This window comes from Limanda limanda, chromosome 4, assembly GCF_963576545.1.
Source record: "Limanda limanda chromosome 4, fLimLim1.1, whole genome shotgun sequence".
In the NCBI taxonomy this organism is placed as follows: domain Eukaryota; kingdom Metazoa; phylum Chordata; class Actinopteri; order Pleuronectiformes; family Pleuronectidae; genus Limanda; species Limanda limanda.
In genome coordinates, this window is record NC_083639.1 from 20,437,073 (window position 1) to 20,455,354 (window position 18,282).

Here is an 18,282-nt window from a genome sequence, read left to right on the forward strand (position 1 = left end):
ATGTTGTTGTTTTCTTTCGTTTTTTCATTGTTGATTATTTATTCTGTTTGATCTTCTTGATATATAATTGATATGTGACAATTTATGACCATTTAATCTTTCTGTTTCAATACTGTATGTGGACTGCCTATAATAAAGGTTGTTGATAGAATAAATAAAATAAATAAACACACAAAACTGTCATCACCCCCTAAATATTCACATTAAAAAACAATTATTTTAGTCCTACACGCGTGTTAAGATGAAGAAATAAAGAATTTACTTAAGTTTGTGCAACTATAACCGAAGTGAGGGGGCCTACAGGCACTTCTGATAGACAGCTAATCCTGAATTAAGAGAGAAGTGAAGCGGAGATTTAATGTTTGCAACACAAGGCAGAGTCACTGGATGATCATGTGGCTGCTTAGAGTTATAGATTTATATCTTGTCACCTAGTCTGGACTGAGTCCATCAAGTCCATACGCAAATACATACGCAAATACATAGTTATTTAGCGCCACCTACTGGTAAATATAGTATATGACAAGTAACAGGTGCATCGTATTTAATACACAGTTCAAGTTTAAATTCTATATATAAGTGTTTTATATATAGAATTTTGTTTGTTTATTGTCTTGTACAAGTTGGACGACAATTACCAGGTCAGTGAGGCGGTAATTTGTGTAATTATTAAATACAAATAGAACAAAGTAGAAAGAGTGTCATGTCAAAAACTCAAATACAATACTAAAAATTCCTTTACATTCAAATATGCAGTGTAACTTTCGAAGTTGCAAATATATAGTGACAGCGATGAACTGTATAAGAATATGTATGTATTTTCCAGAGGGTTAGGGTTAGAGTGATAAAATAGTGCAAACACCATGGACCATGGAAAAAATAGCTCTTCCTCCATCTGCATGCCGGAGTGCCCTCGGGCAAGAGATTGAACCACAAATTCCTCCTTATGGAAAAAGTGCTGCCCATGGATGAAATGTAAGAATATGTGTGCAAAGGTTATTGGCTGTACTGTAAGTGGTCAACAAGAATAGAAATTCACTATATTAATACATACCTCCTCTTCACTACAACAAGTTGTTTTATTTCCCGTTAGATTCCAATGTTCACTTCAGTATTTCTCAGCTCACCAACTGAATGCTGTCTATGTAATTGTTGTTGGAAAAGTTAAAAATCATAATGTCTTCTACTCACACTTCCCCCTTAAATCAATGTTTCACTGTTCTGTAGCGTTATATTTGTCTGTTCAAGTAGGTGATTTAGCATTGCACTTGCCAAAGTTGAGGGATTCACATAATCAAGTCAAGGCCGATGAAAATGAGGCAGACTAATCTTAACTTTAAGACCCTTATATGTGTCAAGCTCTAGAATCACTGGTTCCCACACTTCTCATATGGCAGATTCAAACCATCTGTCGTCAGACTGTCTGTTACAAAATGTGATGTCTCATGTCCAAACTGAGATGACCCTCATGGCATTATCATGGTAATTTTTTTCAGATTTTAGATAACCCCATTCTGAGCTAGAGCAGATATTTTAGATGATGAGTTTCAGAGGACCTTCTGACAATTAAACAAATCTTTATGTATGAATAAGGTGGATTTCCCCTTTAACCCGACAAAACCAGTAATACATTTTTTTACCATTTAATCTAACAGTTACTTATTTTGTTTCTATGGTAGTTCAATCAGTGAACCTGTGAACAAACATATTGCTTAGTAAAGACATCCAGCAGCTACACAAAGCAACATTAGCACATGGAGTCACATTTCACTACCTGGTGAGTGTAGGATCAACAATCTCTTTCTTTTAGCGATACCTTTGCCCCTGTGATATCTGGATTTTTACTGTTCACTAGCGTCACTAGCCGACCTCTTTCATGTAGTCTCACTCGCTGGAATTATTTTATTTATCCCCCAATCCTCTTCTGTCAACCATTGCTGGACTATATAATCTTGGGAAAAAATCAATTGCAGTCGATATCTATCAGATAATTAAATTAACCAAATTTAAGGAGATATTGTTTGTTGTTTTTCAATTCTTATTTACTCCATTGCCATCAGTCAATAGCCTAAAATGGAGGACAGTTGATGATCTTGTTAATAGTGCAGCAGCCTCAATGTGTATGAAATTCAACCTTGCCGCCCCTCTGAAAACAAAAGTAGGGGCGGTGGGAAAGGTTGGCATAATATACCAGAGGAGTTTAGCTCCATAATACAGTTCATAAACATGTGCTTTAAAACAGAAATTGCTCCGGAAATACAGGCTCACTTCTGGTATCCTTGAGTAAGAGTAGAATGGGAACTAGATGCTTCAGCTACCAGGCTCCTCTCCTGTGTAGCCATCTCCCATCTCTCTATCCAAATAAAACTGAATGGAACTGTCATTTGATACAATCGTAAAAGTTCTTGGTTATAGCAGCTTTATAATTTGAACATTATATTTTTACGGCAACTTGCTTTTTTTACCGCTTTAGGATTTTTTCCAGTATGAAAACTGACAGTCAGAGCCAGTAAACCTCATGGGCACCAAAGTTCAGTCCTTATGAGGCCAATAATTGTTTGGTCCTGGTTATTGGAGTAAGATGTGAATAATGGTTAGATTAAGGTTAATGTTAAGGTTAAGGTTAGGCATCTATTGGTCATGGTTGTGGTAAGGGATCAGGTTTTGGTTAGACTGTCGATGATGAATGGAAGTGAATGCAAAATCTTAATGAGCATAGCTGTGCAAACCTGTGTGTGTGTCCAGGTATTACTCATGTTCTAGGTACACAAAGCTGCTAACACAGTCACATTATGGGGACTTGTCTACCTTATAGGGACAAAGAGCAAGTCTCCATAATGTAAAACATTACATTTTACATTATAAGGTGGAATTATGTTTTAAGTAAGAGTGTTGTAAAGTTAGGTTTAGGTTAAGGTTAGGGTTAGGCAAGTAGCAACTGTGGTTATGGTTAGAGCAAGTCATTGTAAGTCAATGTAAGGTCCTCTGAAGTCATGGAAACCCGACTGTGTGTGTGTGTTTGTGTCTCTGTGTGTGTTTGTGTGAGCATAGAGTATATTGAGTCAGAACAAAAGTCAGAAAAGTATTACAAACAGACTTTTTGTTAATGTAGCCCCGTCCTCAGAAAAACCACAGAAGACATCTTCAGAGGAGAGAAGCATATACATATGGTATGACTCTACTTAATCTGACTCACAGTGGACATGTGCCAATACAATTGTGTTACATATTTGTTTGTCGTCAGTAAACTATAAGCCTCAGGTTTATTTTTCATGAGATCTACAATAAAACCCAAGTTTTTATTTGATGTGTCAGGAGGTTGGGGACTGACAGGTTTAGTCAGTGTAACTGTAATTACTGAATATTCCAGTCAAATGAGATGTGAAGGGTAAACATTGGGGTGGAACCATTAGTCATGTCACTATAGTGAGAAGCAGATGTGTCAACAGTGACCAACTCAGCAAACACCTCACCAGAGGTAGGATGAGGCAATGTGATGTGTCAGTGTTCCAAGGAAGAGAAATATGATCTAGAGGGATAGTTCACCCAAAAATGAAAAGTTACTCAATGTCTACTCACCACTATGCCGATGGAGGAGTGGGTGAAGTGTTTGAGTCCACATAACGCTTTAGGAGTTCCAGGGGTGAACAGTGATCTAGCCAAATCCAAAACAACTGAAGTCAAGGGTGTCCACTACTTCAAACGTAAAAAAAAACTAAAAACAGAAATAAAGCATAACCTGACTCCATACCGCTCCTGTGGTGTCATCCAAGTGTCCCTTAACCCCGAAATTCAGATTTTTCATTCAGATTTCACTCGGTATGGGATCATGTTTTTAGCCAAAAGGTCCAGTGATATCCTCCTCTGGAGCCATGTTCATTTGTGTATCAGTTTGGGTTTTTATTTCTATAATTGTTTTTTTTTTGCGTTTGCAGAAGTTGTCGCAATCTATTTCAATTGTATTGGATTCGACTGCAACGCTGTTTCCCCCTGAAACTCCTAAAAGTGTTTTGTGGACACTTCACCCACCCCTCCATCTCCAAAGTGGTAGATACTGAGTAAACTTCCGTTTTTGGGTGAACTATCCCTTTAAGGCAGGGGTTTTCAACTAGTTTTGTCCCAGAGACCACCATTCTGACTAGAAAGTAATCCGCGGCCCACTGATGTGCCTATGCGCACGCGTGCCCACGTGTGTGTGCGTGCGTGCATGTGGATAGAAGGAAGTTTTAACATTTGGTTTTCCATGCTGGTTTTATTTAAACACCTCAAACAAATCTAGAAAAATCTGTGTAAAAAACATCAAAAGCGGTTGATTTTCAGTGCTTAAGAATTAAAAACAAAATTAAAATGCAGTTTGTAGTTGTACTGCATCTCAGAACCATATGTACATCAGTATATAACGTTCATGACTTAAATGTACAGACATGTAGCTGACATGTGGAGAGAACGTTAAAGTAACGGTGATCAATAACAATCAACATAAACTGGGGCTTCAACTGAAGAGGGGAGATGACAAAGTAATGCAGAATATGTCACAAATGATAATCATACAATATCACACAAACAATTGAGGCCTACTTAAGTTTAACCTCAGGATCACCATCAGCAAATCCCACCTACTCCTAGTGTTGGGGGGGAGGGTGGTGGTTGAGTAGTATTTCTGTGTGTGTGTGTGTGTGTGTGTGTGTGTGTGTGTGTGTGTGTGTGTGTGAAGAGAGGGAATACCTATCAGTGTGATATCTGGGCATGGTCAAGTCCACTCACCTTTATATTATTTTAGACATATTTTTCTAATTTTAGATATTTTTCACGATATTCAAGAGTAACCTGGAAATGTGTTTGCTGACCCCTGCAATGCCGTCGCGGACCACCAAGGGGGCCGGGGACCCCCGGTTGAAAACCCCCTGCTTTAAGGCAATAAACCAATTAACATCAGTTGCAACACTAGATGGCTATGAATTCGACAAAAGAGAAATGGCAGCATCTCGGTCCCTGCTGACGTCACGTTGCTGATTCAGGCCGGCGTCATCGGGGACTTTTAACTTGCACACGTGGTTTCCAGGTGAGTGCGGTTGCATGACTTCCACCCTGCTCCGGTGCCCACGGTGTTTGTGCAACAGATCGGGACACGCACAGAAACAATCCTTCCTCCGACAAGTGTGAACAGGAGCGATGACGCTGCATTGAAGGAGCTCTCCCTCCCAGCTGCTGAGCCTCACTGAGTCTTCTTGACGTTTGCTCCACCTCCTCCGCCCTGAAGCTCCGTCACCGCGCCGAGGAGGAGGCAGATTCTCCAGAGCAAGCGAGCGCACAGGAGGTGGACTGAACCCCCCCGAGGAGAAGAAGCGACGATGGCTGAAAACAAGATGGGCCCGAACCTCCAGGCAGGAGCTGGATTCCTCGCCAAACGAGTCCAGAAGTCTCTGAATCGAGCTCAGGAGAAGGTGAGAGAACCAGTTTGGTGAAGTCCCGCTGTGTTCCATGGAACTGTGCACGCTGTAAACTTCACGCATTGTCTTTTCAGAGCTTGCTTTGTCAGGCAGCTTTATCTTGTGGTTAAATTGAATCATCAGGATCCCTGCCTTACAATTAACCATCACTTTCCTTATCAATAACATACAGAACAGCTTGTTTGGAACACTTGTGATGAGGGTTGTAACTTGTGGTCGACCCCAAACATGCACACTCAGCATTTTGAGTCGAGTTTGAGTGTAGAAATAGTTTGATTTCACCGTTATTCCACTGCAAAGATAACGTTGAATAACAGACTTGACTGTTTTGCTCATAAATAAATTCTTGTGTAGCTACTGGGACCCTCCCAGTCTGGGGCAGACTACCGTTATCTAGGTCTGTAGATAGTTGTAACCCAAAAATTAAATCTTCCAAGGTGACAGGGCTAAACTGGGAGTGAGAAGCTGTGATATTCACCATCTGGCAAAGTGTTGATATGCAAACCATTCAGGGGTGCTCCAGGCCTTTGTCTCAGGAGTTCTATTAACTGTACACATGTTTTGTTGTTGCGAAAGATCAATGCATAAACACATAGTGTTGTTGAGTGCTGTACAGACGTGTGCGTGGACACACAAGCTGCCACTTCCTGCCTGTGCACTTCCTCTCTCTCGCTCTGCTTGTGGCTGAGTTGTTAGATTTCACTCTGCTCCACCTCAAAACAGCAACTCCAATGAGTGGCTGCAAGATCGAAGTCTAATGCGGGGATTCTGGAATTTGTTTTATAGCTTTATTTATTGGTCATGGAAACTGGGAGGATAGCCATAACAACAACAAGAGCCTTTGTTGCAGATTTAAAGCTGAATGTCCTTGAAATGTGTCAGTCAGTCTTTCAAACCGCTGCGTGCAGTGGAATGTGAAGGACGCTGTAAGAGTGAGCCAAGTGTGTCTAGTTCAGGTGGACCACAGCAACAGATGGTCCTGTATGGTGCATCAGTGTGTCATTACTGACGGTGCCAGACAGAAACTCCAGTCAGGCCGATGTGTTCAGATGAAACCCACACATTTGATTATTGCAGATGTATCAATATTTCCAGACAATGTATGTGGGCTGATTAATGAATCACTACACAGCAATGGCAGGAGAGAAAAAAGAATGTGTACCTGACCGAAAAAAATAACCACAAAACCTCATGTAAAGACTGATTTATCTTTGGAAAGACGGCCCTCTGTAATTTAGTATTTACAAATACCATGATGATATGAGGTTGGAATGACCTTATAAAAAAAAAAAAAGACCAGATATAACATCCATCTTTAGGAAGAATTTGCAACGGCATAGATTTATCCTCACTCTTGGTTATTTTCAGTGTCATCTTTGCTTTGTTACTTATTACTTATTTTCCTCTGTGGCTACATTCATGACTCATGCTAATGGATATTTTTGCCTTCTGAAATGTAAGTAGTCCTTCTGTGTATTTCATTGTACTTTGTGTCGATAACAACAGCGGCTGTAAATGTGAAATGCACAAATGGTGGGTCCAACATTAATCAGCCAGCCGAACTCTCTAGTTCCCCTCTAGTAACTGTTAATGATGGAGAGTGAAGACCCATGTCTGACTACAATGTTGAGACTCACTTTCTCTGTTTCTGTTTTCTGCTCCTTAGGTCCTCCAGAAACTGGGCAAAACCATGGAGACCAAAGACGAACAGTTTGAGCAGTGTTTCACGAGCCTCAACAAGCAGCAGGTACACCAGCACCTCACCTCTTCATTATAAGGAGGCCTGTCTGCATGGCAGCACTGTGCCATTCACACATTCACATTCCCTGGCTCAAATTAAGGTCATGTAAACCAGCTTTTTTATTGTTAAGCAGCTCATGTTTATCCCCCCTGACCAGAAATCTCCAGTTTAGTGGATTAATGCTCAGTTTGTTGTTGCATTTAGATTCCATCCCGCAGGTTCAGACAGACACATCACCCGGGAAGATTGGAAATACTTACTTGTACAAGTTGCAACTCTCTAATTTTCTTATCAAATCTGCATAAATACTGTTTGGTGTCTTTCTTATCTGTAGATAAACTTTAACTTAAGCACTAATGCAGTCTATATACTCATATTTAAGGAACTCTCAATTTTAAAGACTCAAAGTTTGCTTGTTTAGCAAATTTCAACAACAAGGCAATTCAAAGTGCTTTACATAAAATATAAGTCATGACAAATTTTAAAAGCAATATAAGAAAGTACTAAAAGGAAGCATTCTAAAAGAAATACAAAAGTTACATAGAAAAAGATAATAAAATCAGAGTAAGTATAATTTAGTTTTGACTGAAGAGACAGAAAGTTGACTCGGGACATACGAGTAAGAACACAATGTTCTTTTTACAAATTAGAAAATTAAAATCAATAAACTTCACACGTTCTAATTGTATTACTCCTGAAGTATTGCTGTTATTGCCTTACTTGCTCTCGTCCGACTGTTTAGTTCATGTGCTAAACTTTAGATTGGCATCACTCTAAAATGAGTGCACCGACTTTATAAGGTTTTTCTACTTGTGCTACAGTTACGCTTTGTTTTTACATCCATCATGATCCCATCCCTCCCTTGAGGCCACAGCCTGCTGTGCAAACATTACAGCTTCACTTTTAGGTTGTTCAGGGTTCACTCGGTGTCTAAGGCAGCAACACAGCATAGGGAAACTGGCGGGGAGAAGCGGGAAGGAAGTCGACGCGCTGACACAACAGGACTTTCACTTCACCACCATCACCACATCAACTGTTTTGATTGCAATATAATTCAAACTGTGTTGTCAGACTGTCTTGCTTTGTGCGTTGAGTATATGCAGAATAGATCTCCCGTAGTGATACTGTTACAGAGGATCAAATTTAACATCTTTTTGTTTTCTGCTTTGTCCCTTGCATCCGCACACAGGTCGATGGAGTCAGGTTGTTCAAAGACGTCAAAGCCTACCACGCAGCAGTGAAAGGTGGGTTTTCACAACTTGTACCTCATTTACACTCACACAATACAGTGCTATCAGAATAGCACCCTTTTGCTCAGCAAACTAGGTAAAGAATAGGGAAGTGACATTCTTCTATTCTTGGATCCTTTGTTTCACTTTTGCAATTCTGACGGTGCTGCTGTGTTGTCCGTCTTGCCGTGAAAAACAGCCGACGCAGCATTGCACATGGGATTCATGTGCAGGAATCCATTGGGTTTCTGGTGTTGTCAGCTTCTGCTTCTGCATACTGGGCTCCACTCAGGAAACCAGTGTTGTTCTGACCTTCTCGGTGTGGGTGTAACTGTGCCACAAACCCTAAAACAATACCACCACAAAGCTCTGTGTGCTGCTGATGCTAGATGATAAGTTGCTCCATGTGGAGTCAAGATTAGGTTCTGAGATTTTTACACAATTTCCTGCTCTTCTCCACAGCTGTGCATGAGACGTCCAAGCGGCTGTCCCAGACGTTGCAGGACATCTATGAGTCAGACTGGAACGGCGTGGAGGACCTGGCTGTCATCACCGAGGTGTGTTCACCATGTACAAGTGTCATATGTCTCATGGGAGCCAGATAACAAATAATCTGATAACATCATTTTCCTTTCAGCGGGTCAGGTTTGTTTTCAGGGAAATTACATTCCACCAAACAAGTCTGATCGAGCATGATCTAGTTTACCATGCTGACATGGGTTTCAAGCCCATAGACTGTATCTAAACATGGACCACTTCCCCTCATTGTACAAAAATGAAGCTGAAATATCTGACTCCTGCTGATACACATGCTCAACCAGTCAGTCAAACCAAAATAAAACACATCAGAAACGCAAACACTTAAACATACGTTGGTGTGATAAGAACTACCTAAAGTGAGATGTGTTCTATGACTTTTTAGTGTTGTCCATCTCCCATCGTGGCGACATTCAGCCTAAACAAGAGAGAGCAAAACATTTATATAAAAAAACGGTGGTGAATTGAACATCCTGTTGTGATACGCAAGCATTGCACCTAGTATGGCAGCTGAGGAGCCCATTCTTGTCATTCTTGTGGAAGAAATCTCAAAAGTAGATTGTGTAAATACTTTAAAAACTCTTGATATTACAGTCTCTGCCATTGCCCTTGAAATAAGTTAAGATTGACTAACTATTAAGTTATTGTATTAAATAACTTTATAATAAAAAAAAACCTGTCTTCTAACATCTGCAACTGATTCGAACACCAAGCAGCCGCCTTTTGTACACTGCCTTTTTAAATATGGCATGTTGTATATACACAATATATTCTTCACTGCACTGGAGATAATAAAAGTAACAGCTGAGGAATTCATTTGTTTTGACGTAGAAGGATTAGAAGTATCCATCTGCTAAGTTCAGTTGCTGCATATTGTTATTGAAAGGGAGGGAATGAGGCGTTTCACAACTGTGCATGAGTGATCCCATCGTCTTTGCACAACATTCCCTTACTGAAATATTGTATGTGGCTCTGTTACAGTTAGAAAGGCCTGTTACAGTTGTACTGATGCGATACTGGCTGTGTCTCTTAGAGTGAAGACCTGCTGAGGAACGACTATGAAGAGAAACTGAGTGACCAGATTGTCCGCACAATGGAGAACTACACAAGCCAGTTCCCGGAGGTCAAGGTAACGTGATGCCTTTACACATGAAGCAGCTCGTACGTTTGATGACACGTTTAAATGGTCCATTCGGTTTCTGGTTGGAGGATGATGCTTTTACTGAAGTAGGGCCGACGTCTGTTTTTCAGGAGCGAGTTGCTAAACGCGGACGCAAGCTTGTGGACTACGACTCAGCACGTCACCACCTGGAGGCGCTGCAGAGTGCCAAGAAAAAGGATGACGCCAAAATAGCAAAGGTAGGATTGTTTTTATGGTACAGCGCTGAAATGACGAGTCTCAATGTTTTTCTTGTTTTTTTTAAGAATCTCCCAATGCTCTGTTACAGGCAGAAGAGGAGTTTAACAAGACCCAGAGCGTCTTTGAAGAGATAAATAACGAGATGAGGGAGGAACTGCCTGTTCTCTATCAGAGGTACGTCTGACCGTGTGGAATTTTATTAATGAATTTCAATACCAGGGTTGGCCTCAAAATTCCAGTAGGTGTCCTCCTATAGTACACAAGAAAACAATATTAACATGCCTGACATTATTCCTGACTGAAACTGAAATCTGATGTGTAAATGTGCATTTAAGGATTTATAAGTCCAGGCAGAGCTTGTTACTGAGGAAGGTCACGTAAATAAACTGAGCTGCTGTCTGTGTCTCTGTAGCCGTATAGGTTGCTACGTGACAGTGTTCCAAAACGTATCAAACCTGAGAGACGTCTTCTACAAGGAAATGAGTGTGGTAAGAGATAACACCCAGCATTTTATTACATCACTCTCATGTTGCTGATATGAAGTATCTGATATCTGCCTTGCATTAGTTATACACAAGGTTGATGAAGAATTTCCACTGAAGTGTTTATGTTGTGGTTTGGTTTTGCAGCTGAACCGTGAGCTTTACAATGTGATGAAAAAACTGGAGACTCAACACTCAGGGAAAGCTTTCATCATCAAGGGCCTGAACAGGTAAGGATTGTGTAGCTGCTGTTGTTTCGTTGTCTATGGTCACAGTGTTCACAACAAGAAATGTCTTAAGCAACACACAAGCTGACTGCAGCCTGACTGCCCACTAATTCTACAAACATTTTTTTCTGGAGATGCATATCTCATGAACAGCTGAACTTATTGACTCAGCACAGTTATTGACTAGTGTATTCTGAGTGGTCTTGGAGTGCAGTGCTGAGTTTAGAGTGATGTGGACACAAGCGGAATTTTAGAGCTTTATTTTGAGAAGTTGTGAACTTGGGTCTGAAGATGGTGTTGGTTGCTTAACAAACCTTGGAAATAGCCGACATGCAATGTATGAAAAATAGCCCTTCAGTAAATCATTGAAAGTTATATATAAGCCACATACGTGAACAGTAATAAAGCAAATTCAGTTAAATTTTATGAAAAACATTGACTATAAACTCACCTTAACTCTGCACCAAAGACTGTTTATAAAAAGCTCTGCTAAAAACGTATAAAAAGTGACAGTATATTGTTTGAGGAGGACTCATTAATGACAATAAATCATTCTGAAATATCTCTGGAGCTTCAACACAGGACAAGAGAACAGGTATAGAACAGGCACTGCACTAGTCTGCGCCGATGTGAACTCTCTTCAATGGCTCGTTAGTTTTACAAAATGACTTGTTATGATCAGTAAAAATACATTTTTTTTCTTCAACTAGTACGGCAGGCAAGTCGAGGAAGAGAAAATCCCTGGTTATCTCCAATCCCATCCCCTGCAATACTGCGTTCCCAGCTGACCATGTCTCCCTACGCCCCACCACCGAAAACGGAAAAGACGGCGAGCCCTCCTCCCCCACTGCTCCACAGACCCAAAGCAACTCTGAAGAAACCAGCCCACCAGAAGAGGGCAGCGTCTCCTCCAAAGACATCAACTCGTCAGACTCAGATCTCAGCTCCAGCGGCACCAACACACCCCACAGGCAGTCGGTGTGTGAAAATGAGAACAGTGACCGGAGCACAGGGGGTCACAGCCTGGAGGAGGTGGAGGAGCAGGAGGTGGCTGAAGCAGAAGCAGAGCTCGCTGGGAACCAGTCGGACGACTCGGGAGTGGGAGTGCCAAAGTTGGAGGCGGTGAGCCAGGAGGTGTCCAATCCCTCTGATTCTGCAGACAGCGATGCCTCACCCACTCCTGAGCAGGAGACGCTGGTGGATCCACCATCAGAGGAGGTCACGCCCAAACCTGCACCGGTTCCTGCTCCCCGCCTCTCGTTCCGCTGCACTGACAGACCCCCGCTCCTAACTGCTGACCAGCAGGAGGAGACACAAGAAGCAACATCCGACCAGGAGACAGCAGAATCTAAAGAGGACTCCAGTTCCCACAGTCCACCTGGCTTCTTGTACAAGGTACCCAACTACCCTTTATAGTGTCTATAATCAATATTTTTGAAACAATTTAAAACACTCAATTTAAGTAATGAACCTACAGACAATTATCAGGTGAATTTGAAGCCTCCTTCAGCTTGATAGAGCCTTAAAGTAAGTTGCAGCTCATTGCGTAGTTGTCAATGTTTTGGTTCAGCATCACTGCTGTCAGTAGCAGTTTCAGACATGAACCACTGAGAATGTCCTCACAATTCGTGTTTACCTTTGCCACATTGACAAGCAGCAGGAGATTATCCGCTCAGACATGTTTACAACACCCTAATCTCCTGGTCGTTCAGGTGAGGTGTGGTGCTGCAGGCAGAAGCAGGATGCAACTTATTCATTCCACTCTTGAGATCCTGTGTTTCTGTTCACAGCACAACAACACCAGCGTTGGCTCTTATCGTCAAAGCTCTGACATCTCCATTGGGGTCACCTCGTGTATGGCTCCTCTTATCATCCTGAGATACTTGTATTATATTTTATTTTTTTCAGTTTTGTGTCTGGTGCGCTTTAGAATTGTCATCAGCACTGTTTCTCGCTCCGGGTGAATCCACCGCAGTATCGTCTGCTGTTTTCTCACATGGTCTCATTCCAGAGATTTTACTAGGGGACTGGCAGGACATTTGTGAGATTATTCAGAGTTCAGCGCAGGTCTAAAAGCATCTTTAGTGTTGTGTTCTGCAGCAGGAGAACTCAGTGTTCACTGCCTGCTCAACACCAATCAGCGGACACCCACAGTCAGAGACAAGCTGGTAGTGAACATAGTGTTCATATCTCTTGCACACTGTGGTAGGATGTGGAGTGTTTAAGTCAAAGCTCGATGGTTGTCTGGGTCAAAGGGTTCACCAGATTACAAAAAGCTAAATATTTTCTCATTAAGCTCCAGTATCACGACATGGAGACAGTTTGACTGAATTTGTCAAGGTCGTGAGATTCCAGTCTCAAAAGTCTCTGCCAATACGCTACATTTAAAAGACTCACAGTGAAATGTTACAATGGGAGCAAGTGTACTCAAGAAATAGGTGACAGTGTGTTCCTTCTGTGTGTATAAAGGAGTGGCTGTTGATTCATTTGAATAATACCTTTTCAAATCCATGAAGGTACAAATTGCATTTACCTCCTTTTTATTTGGTGGAAGGAAAATCTCGAACATGTACTACAAAATCTGAAAAACATTCAATCCTTTTGGTGAACTGAAGGTTGGCGGTTCGATCCCAGTCTTTCCCATATGCATGCCGAAGTGCCCTTGGGCAAGATACTGAAACCTGAATTGCCCCTAATAGTTATTGGAAGTCGCTTTGGATAAAAGCGTCAGCTAAATGATCTGTGATGTAATGTAAATTCCTAAGCTTGCATTGATGTGCCTTTCGTTTTACACCAGGGGGTGGCGCTGGAGAGCCATGCAGCATCTGAAGAGGGCCTTCTCCAGTTTGAACAGGGAGACGTCATCCTGGTACTTGCTGACACTCAAGAGGTTGGTTTGTGTTCTTGTTAAAGCATTTCTTGTTTCCTGTGCTACCTCAGAGATGAGGGAGATAGAAGAGTAAAGTCTGCTCCCTCTAACTGAATTTGTGTCCTGGTCAATACATTGTGGGGATTTTTTTTCTTCGTCAGACTTGTATATGTGCATCCAGCTGGAAATGCACTGTTTTCACAGCTTTTTGATTTTCTTCTACAGTGGATTGATACTTCAAATGATGCATAAGAGATTACCACTGCGGATCTGAAAGCAGAAAATGTTTCAAATTAAAATATTCTTACTAATAATCAGAAGTTGATTCGTTAAACATTCTCATGCTGAAAGTCAGGAAAAAGCTTGTAAAAACAAGTGGCATTTAGGTTTAGGAATCCTGTCCACTCCTGTCAAGCTTTAGCACTGGAAGAAACTGTTGTTGTTAATAATGCATATAAATAACTGAGAGGTAAACTGCCCCATTATGTCAGTGCAGTCATTGATAATGTCCTTTTTAAAAAGCACATTTCAAAAATCATATCGGCTCATCAGCAAAACATTTGTTATATGGTTCACTAGGTGAATATTAATTCCTCACAAAATAAAATAAATAAATACATATTTTGAATAACTTTTTACTTTTTTTAAAATGTCAACATTATTCAATGTTATTTAATTCTTATTTTGGTTACATCAAATATTGTTCTTTGGGACCAATTACTAGTTATATTTTTTAAAGATTTAACAAGTGTTTTTCAACTGGATGTAATTCAATCTTCTAGTATCTTACACACTCGTATATTAATGAATATCGAATTAACTGAGACATTAACCATCGCTTGCTCTCAGGAGGAAACTCTAAGAACCTTTGGTGCTGTTTTGGAGGAAATATAAGACACCGCTGCATATTTCTGTCATTCTTTTCATAAAGCAGGAAAAGTAAATTGTTAACATTGACTAAATGTCAGATCTGATTGTTGATTTGCTTCTTTAAGATCTCACATGTGTTTAATGTGTCTCGCAGCAAGACGGCCTGGTGAGGGGGATCAGGGAGGAGAGCTGGAACCAGCACACAGATCTAGAAAATCACTCTGGGATCTTCTCGGAAAAACTCATCAAGCCTGTTCAGCCAGAATGAGGCAATGGTCACTCCTCAGTCTGAAAAATGTTCTTCTTTCACACAAGAGTTGTGGTCTCTCTCTCCCTCTCACACACTCACACATACACGTACACACTCACACACATGGAGGGAGTGAACCCATATGTTTTGGGTGCAGATCCTGTACAAACAGATGAGCGTGTCCCACACGGTTACTCACATGCTAAGATGTTGCAACATGTGGAACAAAAGTGAATGAGCTGCAGAACATTTTGTAAGAGATGTTTGGAAAAGTTACAGTATTGACAGTATTTTACTCTTTTTGTATTTTAAATGTCTTTCTACGAAACACTGTGAAAATCTTTTTTAAAATTGATTCTTTAACCCTGTGATAAACTTCCCAATAAAGTTCTAAATAAAAAAAGGAGGATGTGACTCTGAAATTTTCATACAACCATTTCTTTATTGTGCCATGTATTCATTTGATGAATCCAAGTTGAGACGACTCAGTCAAGAGATTTTGCATTTTGTAAATAAAGTTGTGGCAGGACTGCAGATAAATAGCCTCGAGAAAAGGACTCCAATGAATCACCAGATTGGAATGTGAAAATAATGTGAAGACCTGGAAACTGAGACTTGTTGACTGACTGACTGTGAGAAGTTTGTGGAAGAGAGGTCTGTCTTGTATAAAAACATGCCGAGCTGGGGCTGATGCCATCTAGTTTGGCAGTTCTGCTGTGTGGAAACAAGAAACTTGATTTCCTCACTGCAGATTATACACAGATCTACTGTAGCCAGCTGGTTAATGAGCTCACACCAAAGAGGGAGTTGAAGGATCCGTGTGGATAAATGCAGCTATAAGGCTTCTCTGTTACACAGTTGTTTCATGGCTTTTCAGACAGATAGCTGTGGTGTGCTGACTGGGTTGAGACCAACTGTATATATGAGACTTGAGTTTGGTGTGGTCATGTTAAGGGCCAACAGCTGGGGCTGTCAACAAGCTTCTGAACTAGCAAATCAATTAGCTGCAGTTCCTACATATCCAAAGGTCTGACACAAGGCAGGACCACATATTTAGTCTGGGAAACAAGACTAAGAAGAGACGATTACCATTCCTGTGGTGCCCGACAGTGAACACCCATTTCAAACCGACGGATCAGAACAATCGTGGTCACTGGGTAGATCGAATGCAACAGAACGATTGTGTAGCTCAAATGGAGAGGACGTTGATCCTGTGATGAGGGCCACTCTGCCACTTAACTTCTGATTCATGCATTTAATCCAACTTTTTAACAATACATGCTAAATTTGTAGTTCCTTGCTACACCACTGGCTAAGGGCCCGATCACATACACAAATCCAAAGTGAATTTCATGGGTCGAAGCTAATGAAGTTGAACTTCACGTAAAGCCGAGCTGCGATATGCCTTGTCAAAGAATGAAGTGAATGGGAGGCAAAGGTTCGCCACTGAAGAAATTGTGGGAATCATAAAAACATTTTTGTCCTAATGATGGCAAGTCTTGAAAAGTGAATGGATCACAAAGCATCCACTGGCAGACATCAATGTATGAAGTTTCATAAAAGTGCATCAAATTGTTTTCAAGACATTTTACTCAGGATCACTAATGTCAAACTCAAGATGTCATGGAAATCAGTGGCTCAACAAAATCTTCATCCATATGGAAATTACACAGCAGTCCTTCCTGCAGCCTTGTTGTTATTTCAGGCTACACCAGAGTGGTGGATCGACTGACAGATGTATAGAGATCAGTAAAGACATTTTGCTAGCACGGCTAAAAGTCGTTGACTGAAATGCTTCTCTTGTCTTTTCTAAGGAGATGTTAGATTGACACTTTTATTGCACCCAGAGCAAAGACATATTTACTATGAGAGTAGTGCTGGGAAGAGGCGTTCACACTCTGTGGTTTATTGGCACTTGTTGATGCCTCTGGGTACTGTTGTAAGTTCCATTGAAAGGTGTTCGCTCATTAAACAACATGTTTCGACACAGCTGATGGCGACAATCAACGTCAGCACTTTATCAACTTTGTGTCAAGTTCGTCTTTCTACAGAAAAATGAACCATTTAAAAGACCACTGGTCAACTCAATCTATGATGAAGACCACACCATAAGATCTATGATTGAAAGCTAAGAGATGGATTTTGAGATGAGATCATAAACCCTCACTGAAACCTTCTATTTCAGTAATGATGCAATAGAACATTTTAAGGAAGTGAGGTGGCGATGATCTGTCAGGTTGCTGATGAGCCAAATTGTGCAATGAGGGAGCAGACGTTGCCAAGACGAATTTCAACAGTAACTTTAATTAAATAAAAGTTAGAGGGAGGAATAAATGTTGAAACAAAGGTGTGCCTGCTGTGTCTTCTGTTCCAGATGAAAAACTCCTGCTGCTGGTTTTCTTAATATAGTAGTGAACCTCATTCTGCACCATTCCTGCTAAATGAAGTCACCCCAGTGACACAGGGACTCGGTGTGTAAAGTCGCCTGACTTGGGTTGGACTCTCTCTTTCCCTGTTTGCTGAAAGCAGAACACGAGATCGATTCAAATCGCAAAGTCTGTGGTTTCCTTGAGATTCTCTTGTGAAATAACATCTGGATATTAAAAGGTTTACAACCTAACATGCCGCTGATTTACAGCTGTTGTTTTTGCCTGTGGGAGCAGAGAAAAAACCGTTTCCTCCACCGGAGCATTTTTCCTGAACACGACACTGAGATATTTACTCCGATTAATTACTCTTTTAACTCACAGGAAGCCCTTTCAGGTGGTTGTGGGCATGGTTGCTGGTTGATAGCAGTGGTTTAGGCTTTTTTAAATTCCCTCTGCATTTCTTATCAAACTCAGAATAATGAAGTCATTATGTTGCCTTTCCTTCCAGAGCATTTTACATCTTTATCTTCCTCTTGGTTTCTTTCTCTCCTTCCTTCTTCCACGGTGACAGAGAAACCAGACACTCTAAATATAGACACATTTCACTTGAATATTTTTCAGGCTACCTGTGGGAATACACTGAAAGATCAGGACACAGGCAACCACAGTCAAGCCCACCTCTTTTGATAGGAATCCAGCGGTAACTGAGACTCTGTTATTAATAGAGCTGCTCCGTCCCTGCGAGGTTAATATTGAAAGGTGATATTCACAGTGGAGTATTCGAGGCTGCACTCCAATGTGAATATAATGCATTGTTATTTGTCTTTTTCTCAATGAGGGGCCTCTGTCTGGCTGAGCACATCACTCTGGGGCCTGTTTCTTCTCCGCCAGCCTCGTG

The 18,282-nt window shown here is 41.1% G+C and overlaps 1 protein-coding gene across 1 annotated transcript; it reads left to right on the forward strand.

Annotated features, from left to right (window-relative positions):
• The first annotated feature begins 5,209 nt into the window (after window positions 1-5,209).
• Window positions 5,210-15,390, forward strand: bin2b (bridging integrator 2b). The gene is made up of 12 exons (XM_061070060.1): window positions 5,210-5,444; window positions 7,117-7,197; window positions 8,381-8,435; window positions 8,883-8,977; window positions 9,991-10,086; window positions 10,209-10,316; window positions 10,406-10,491; window positions 10,730-10,805; window positions 10,947-11,029; window positions 11,737-12,421; window positions 13,824-13,916; window positions 14,920-15,390. The coding sequence occupies exons 1-12, from the start codon at window positions 5,352-5,354 to the stop codon at window positions 15,031-15,033; spliced, it is 1,665 nt and encodes a 554-aa protein (XP_060926043.1). The 5' UTR covers window positions 5,210-5,351; the 3' UTR covers window positions 15,034-15,390.
• The last annotated feature ends 2,892 nt before the right edge of the window (window positions 15,391-18,282 follow it).